This window comes from Equus quagga, chromosome 6, assembly GCF_021613505.1.
Source record: "Equus quagga isolate Etosha38 chromosome 6, UCLA_HA_Equagga_1.0, whole genome shotgun sequence".
NCBI lineage: Eukaryota > Metazoa > Chordata > Mammalia > Perissodactyla > Equidae > Equus > Equus quagga.
In genome coordinates this window covers 82,443,020-82,450,400 of record NC_060272.1, presented here as the reverse complement: position 1 = coordinate 82,450,400, position 7,381 = coordinate 82,443,020, and the positions used below count along the sequence as shown (strand labels likewise).

General features: G+C 37.2%; 1 protein-coding gene across 1 annotated transcript; it reads left to right on the top strand.

The window, feature by feature from the left end:
- Positions 1-775: 775 nt before the first annotated feature.
- LOC124240644 (olfactory receptor 5T1-like) lies at positions 776-1,768 on the top strand. Its single transcript, XM_046663742.1, has one exon. The coding sequence runs from the start codon at positions 776-778 to the stop codon at positions 1,766-1,768; it is 993 nt and encodes a 330-aa protein (XP_046519698.1).
- Positions 1,769-7,381: the final 5,613 nt, after the last annotated feature.

The window sequence follows — 7,381 nt, the reverse complement described above, 5'->3', positions numbered from 1 at the left end:
TCGGTTGCAAATCTTCTTCTTTCTTTTTCTTCTTATTCTCCCCGAACCCCCAGTACAATGTTGTATATTCTAATTGTAGGTCCTTCTGGCTCTGCATTGTGGGACACTGCCTCAGCATGGCTCCATGACTGGTGCCATGTGTGCACCCAGGATCTGAACCAGCAAAAACCTGGGCCACCAAAGCAGTGAGTGTGAACTTAATCACTTGGCCACGGGTCTGGCCCCTAAACTGGATTTTTTAAACATGACAAATTTAGCCAACAACTGAATGAAATAATTTCTTTAATTTATTTATACAGGGTAATGCATCCACTTGGACCCAACTTCTACATTGCTGCCTGTTTCTTCACTGCCAGGCATTTCAATATGCCATTCTCAGAAAAAGAAGAGACTATATTGAGTGGGTTTTGTTTTAAAAAATATTGCATTTCTGGGGCAGGCCCCATGGTCAAGTGGTTAAGTTCTTGTGCTCCACTGCAGCAGCCCAGGGTTTTGCTGGTTTGGATCCTGGGCATGGACGTGGCACCACCCCTCAGGCTGTGTTGAGGCAGCATCCCACATGCCACAACTAGAAGTACCTGCAACTAAGATATACAACTATGTACCAGGGGGGATATGGGGAGATAAAGCAGAAAAAAAAAGATTGGCCACAGTTGTTAGCTCACGTGCCAGTCTTTCAGAAGACAAAAAATAAGATTGGCCAAAGTTGTTTGCTCAGGCACCAATATTAAAGAAAAGATAATATTGCATTTAGAACCTATAAATAAAAACTGAAATGCCAGGGTTCCCATCAGACATAGATTTATGCATGATCCAGGTGAAGAATATGAGTGAAGTTACCATGCTTATATTGACAGGCTTCACAGGTGATTTTGATGTGCAAGTCTTCCTGTTTTTGCTATTTCTAGCAATCTATCTTTTCACTCTCACAGGAAATCTGGGATTGATTATATTGGTCATTAGGGATTCCCAGCTGCACAACCCTGTGTACTATTTTCTGAGTGTGTTATCATTCTTGGATGCCTGTTATTCTTCAGTTGTCACCCCAAAAATGTTGATCACTTTCCTGTCAGAGAATAACACTATTTCATTCCTTGGATGTGCAGCACAGATGTTTTTTGATGTTACTTTTGGGACCACTGAATGTTTTCTCTTGGCAGCAATGGCATATGATCGCTATGTAGCAATCTACAACCCTCTGTGGTATTCAGTTAGCATGTCACCCAGGGTCTATGTGCCATGCATCACTGCTTCCTATCTTTATGGCATTTTGAATGCTTCAGTGCACACAGGGGCCTCATTTAGCCTAACCTTCTGTGCATCCAACGAAATTAGATATTTCTTTTGTGACATCCCTCCAGTCCTCGCTATTTCTTGTTCTGACACTCACACAAACCAGCTTCTAACCTCCTACTTTACGAGCATTATTGAGATAGTCACTATCATGATTGCCCTGGTTTCCTATGGTTCCATTCTCTTGGCCATTCTGAGGATGCATTCTGCTGAAGGGAGACAAAAAATCTTTTCTACATGTGGCTCTCACATAGTTGGAGTGTCCATTTACTATGGAACAGTCTTCTGCATATATGTGAGAATAAGTTCCAGTTACTCTTTGGACCAGGACATGATAGTGTCTGTGTTTTACACCATTGCCATTCCCATGCTGAATCCCATCATCTACAGTTTAAGAAACAAAGATGTAAAAGAGGCAATGAAAAGGGCTTTTGGGAAAAATTGGTTTCTCAATAAAGTATACTCTTCACATTAACCGTTACATTGAAACCAATGAAGATTACTGTCCATTGTCTCCATATCAAAAATTTACAATACAAGAATTTCTTTTACTACTTTTCTGTTCTTCTCAGAAATTTTTAAATAAAGATCATAGTCAAGCCAGTACCCATTCTTTTTTAGTGTGAGGAACACTATCATCCGTCTGCTTCACGTACACATGCACGTATATACACACATACATACATAAATATGCTAGTACTTGTTCTATTATTTTTCTGGGGCTGCCATAACAGAGTACCAAAGACTAGATTGCTGAAACAGCATAAATTTGTTTTCTCACTCTTCTGGATTCTAGGCTTTTAGAGCAGGTTGCTGATGGGATTGATTTCTCCTGTAGCCTCTCTCTCCCTGGCTTGCAGATGGTCATCTTCTTCTGTCTTCGCATGATCTTTTCTCTCTGTTTATATTTTCATCTCCTCCTTTTATAAGATAAGCAATCTTATTGGATTAATGTCTATCCTAAATTCTTAATTTTTAGATAATTACCCCCTCAAAGACTCTATCTCCAAACAGTAATTTTCCAAAGTTCTAGGGGTTAAGATTCCAATATACAAATATTGGTTTATTTACACACACATACCCAGGCATATATGTATCTAAACTTTACATTAAATTGTAAGTATTATCTTTCATCTCCATAGCACTCAAATTAGATAGGCTCCCATAGTTGCAATCGTAAATAACTTTATAATTATGTCTGACTAGCTTGAGGAAATACCGCCTAATCAATAACAAAGCCACAGCTTACCTATTCTGATACTAGTTTCCAAAGAGTCACTGGCATCTGACTCCAGTTTGAAGCACTCTTCTCCATCCTCAGATCCGTGCATTGGCGGCAATCTAATCCCAGCCTGTGGTTCAAGGATCACAGAGAATGTGTTCAAATGCCTGATCCCATTATCCTGCTGTTTGTGAGGGTGCATTTCTCCCCCTTTTATTGTTTCATTATTTCATCCAGAGCATGGACATTAACCCCAGTCTGTATTTCCTCATAGCATACAGAGATTAGGCCTTAGCATTTATCAAGATTATACTTACACTCAAGAATGACAAAACACAAGCACAATTCAGAGAATAGGTACTGGCCGTACCAAGAGATTGGGCTCTTCTCACAGCTCAGTTCCAGGCATCTTTATGAGTTTCCTGACAGGGCTGAACCTGACTCAGCTGAAGCTCTTTTCTTTTTTTTTATGCCTACCAGTTTGTGATGCCCTTGATGATCCCACCTTTCCTCATTGTCCAGGCCGGTGAACAAAGTTACAGAAAAGAGTCTTTACGATGCACATTTTTAGCCTTGTTTCCAAGGGGCCTTATTTGCAGTGCAAGACATATATTCTTCAAAGTGATAGTGTTTTTCTCTTCCTTTCTTTCACCACTGTCATTGTTATTATTACCATATTTAGTAAAAGCCCATGTAATAACAGCAGGGCAGTTCTAGCACATACAGTGCAACCTTAGGATATTTCCCTATAGTGGGGTTATTAGGTTCAAATAACACCTCAGCATTACACATACAGAGCACATCTTACCACAATAAAGTCCCCTCACAATTTTTCTGCATTTCCTTTCACCTGTTTGAGAGAATCTCCACACAGCTAGGTACATGATTCTTTCCTTTAAATGTCTCTTGTTAGTGAGGATCTCATTGACGACCTTGTATAATAGCAATTTATCTCCATTGAATCTCCTCATATTCCATCTTCCTTAAATTTTCTCATTATGTTTATCATTATTTTACATAATATGCATTTTAATTTATATCTAATTTATTCTCTAATGTATTTTCCAGAGTCTGGAACTGTGCCTGACATGTAGTATTGCTCAATAAATATTCCCTCAATGAGTGATATTTTAGATAGCATACTGTCAAAAACAGTTTATTTAATTCACTTTAGAGATATCTGTGAAACAGAGACAGCATGTGTCATTTAAACATTTGATTTCTTTTAGAATTTCTGGTTTATTTTTCCCTTTTAAGTTCTTCCTCATCTTTCCATCGGTCTAATTTGGTATTCTTTCAGATTGGTATCTGGATTTTCCAGTGTCACCATCTCAGTGGCAACCTACACCATTTACTCTCTCACACTTTAATTATCAATATTTCTGATGTTTTTTCTTATTTTTCTTTGAATTAGGAGTAGTTGAGTAATTTATTTTTCAAGGGCCAAATGAAACACTTGAGAAGTTTTTTTAATTGTCATTTATTTCAAAACAGAATGCAGTCTGTTTTATTTTCTGTATTCAGACCTTATGTTTTGCTAATATGGGCATTTTTCACGAGTCATTGTCACCTGAAAGCTAAACCTGAAAGTCAGAGGGGCTCAGTGGCAATGGCTTCTCTGCAGCAGGAGTGCAGAGAAAGCTGAGGCCAAGGCCAAGGGCCTATTGTCAGAGCCAGTGGTGGAGACTCCAAAGAGGCTGAATCACCACCCAAGGAGGACTGCATGCTAAGAATTGGAGGAGACAGGATAGGACCCTGACCCCTGGGATGGAGACCTCTGGATTGATGTCCCTGACTTCCTGGATTCCTACATTTCTTGGAACCCTCCGAAGGTGATAAAGTTGCCCATCTACCCTGTAATGCCTAGCGATTCTCCCTCCCTCAGGGGCTATGCAGAAGCTTCTATCCTGCAAGTCAATATGTGCTTCTTCATGATAAACACCCATTTTCCCCCCTGATCATTATGCCAATTAATGGAATTAAGTCACTATACAACCTAGGCAGAGAGGTGCCGGGTCTGATAAAAGAGAGGAAGAAATATGCCCCAAAGCGTTATAACATCTCACCTGCATTCCTACTTCCAGTAGGAGCTGGCAGAGCACACTGGGATGGGATCTGGAGGGTGTTTAGCCAAAGAGGCCCAAGAACAGCTGGTAAGGGACAGTATACTGACTTGGAAGCACTCCCATGGACACATACCTAACACTCTAGCAATCATCCAGGAGATGGCTCAAACTTGCTACTTGGGTGACTCCTAGAACCATTGTCATCGTGTTCTACATAAAGAACCAAAATCTCCTAAAATGGGCAAAATAAAGGTTAATTTACAAAGTCAACATGTTTTATCTTTTTCAGTCATTCAAATATGTCACTGATTGCCTAAGGCAGAAATAAGAATGTATTACAAAGTTTATGATATAAGTAGTCACAGTTCTCCAGAAAATCAGAGCCAACAGAATACATATATTAATATCTAGGAAGCGATTTATTATGCCAAATTGGCTCATGTGATTATGTCAGTCCCAAGATCTGCTGTCTGCTAGCTGGAGGCCCAGAAAACAGGTGGTATTTTTCTTGTCCAAACCCAAAGGCACAAGAATCAGGGAAGCAAATAGTGTCAAGTTCCAGTCTGAACCTGAAGGTTCAAGAACTAGAAGCAACAATGTCCACAGATAAGAGAAAACAGAGATCCAGTGCATGTGAAGAACAAACTTGCCCTTACTCTGCCTTTTTTGCTACTCATACGCTCAATAGATTACATATCATTCACCTACATTGGTGAGAATGAACTTCTTTACTCAGTCTAGAGATTCAAATGCCAGTCTCTACCAGAAACACCTTCACAGACACACTCAGATATAATGTTTTACCAGGTATCTGAGCGTTCCTAGTTCAGTTAACTTTACACATAAATTTAACCACCATCTTAAGTAAAATCAAACTGCATGACAATGATAACATTGTTAGAATATTCTTATACTACATGAAAGTAATAAAATGTGATTCCATGGTAGATTCTGATAAGCTGCAGATATATAAGGAAAACTCTATGGCAAAAACTAAACATATAAAAAGATAAACTGGTAATGGGAATAAATTGAATGACAAAACATTCTCAAATAATATAAAAACAGAAAAAGAGGAGAAAAGTCAGAAAAAGAGGAGAAAAGGAACTATAAACAAAGGAATAGAAAAAATCTACTAAAACAGTAAATTTACATCTAACTATATTAATAATTAAATATAAATAATTTAGACATCCCAATGAAATAAAAATCAAAACTGGTATGGATGAATTTACATTTAAAAATTCTCAACAAAATACTAGCAAACTGTGTTCAGCACCACATTATAAGGATCACTCACGATGATCAAGTGGGATTTATCCCTGGGATGCAGGGATGGCTTAATATATGCAAATTAATTGGTGTGAGACCTTATCTTAATAAAATGAAAGGGAAAACAATCATATGAACATATCAATAGATGCAGAAAAAGCATTAGAGGAAATTAAACATCCATTCATGATAAAAACACTTGACAAAATACATATAGAAAGAACATATCTCAACATAATAAAGGCCATATATGACAACCCATAGGTGACATCATACTCAGTGGAGAAAGGTTAAAGGTTTTCCTCTATTGTCTGGAAAAAAGACAAGGGTGCCCACTCTTTCAACTCCTATTCAACACAGTATTGGAAGTCCCAGCCAGAGCCTATCAGACAATAAAAGAAAAAAATAAAAAGAGTCAGATTTGAAAGAAAAAAGTGAAATTGTCTCTATTTGAAGATGACACAATTTTATATGTGGAAAATCCTAAAGATTCCACCAAAAAACCGTTAGCCCTAATCAGTAAATGCAGTAAACTTGCAGAATACAATTTAATATTCAAAACCCAGTGGCATTTCTATTGCTAACAATGAATTACCTGAAAAAAAAAATGATCCCATTTACAATAGTATCAAAAAAATGCTGGGGAATAAATTTAACCAAGGAGGTGAAAAATCTGTACTCTGAAAACCGAGACATAGATGAAAGATATGAAAAAGACGCAAATTAATAGAATGATATCCTGTATTCATGGATTGGAAGAGTTATTTATAAAATACCAAAACTACCAAAATCCAGTTATGAATCCAATATAATCCGTATTTAATTCCAATTGTAATTTTTACAGAAATGGAAAAAACAATTCAAATATATGTAAGGAACCAGAAAAGACCCCAAATAGTCAAAAAAATCCTGAGAAAGAAGAACAAAGCAGGAGATATCATACTTCCTGATTTCAAGCTATACTATAAAGCTATAACAATCAAAGCAGTATGGTACTGGCATAAAAATGGACAGATCAATAGGACAGAATTGAGAGCCATGAAATATACCTAAATATGTATGGTCAACTAATATTTGAGAAGACAACCAAGAAGAGTCAATTGAGAGAAGGTGACCTCTTTAATAAATGGTTCTGGGAAAATTGAATATTCACATGTAAAAGAATAAAACTAGACCCTTATCTTGCACCATTCACAAAAAATAACTCAAAATGGATTAAATACTCAAACATAAGAAATTAAATCATGAAACGCCTAGAAGAAAATATAGGGAAAAAGCTCCTTCATATAGGTCTTGGCAATGATCTTTTTGGATCTGACACCTAAAGCACAAGCAACAACAAAAAAAATCTGATCTCTTTTTATATGATTTTTTTAGGACGTTCTCATCTTTTACAGATGGATAATATTCCATTGTATACACACCACCATTTGTTTATCCATGCATCCATCCATGCAACAGTAAATTCTTTCATGGTTATTGTAAATAATGCTACATACATGAGGGTGTAGACATCTTGTTGAGTTAG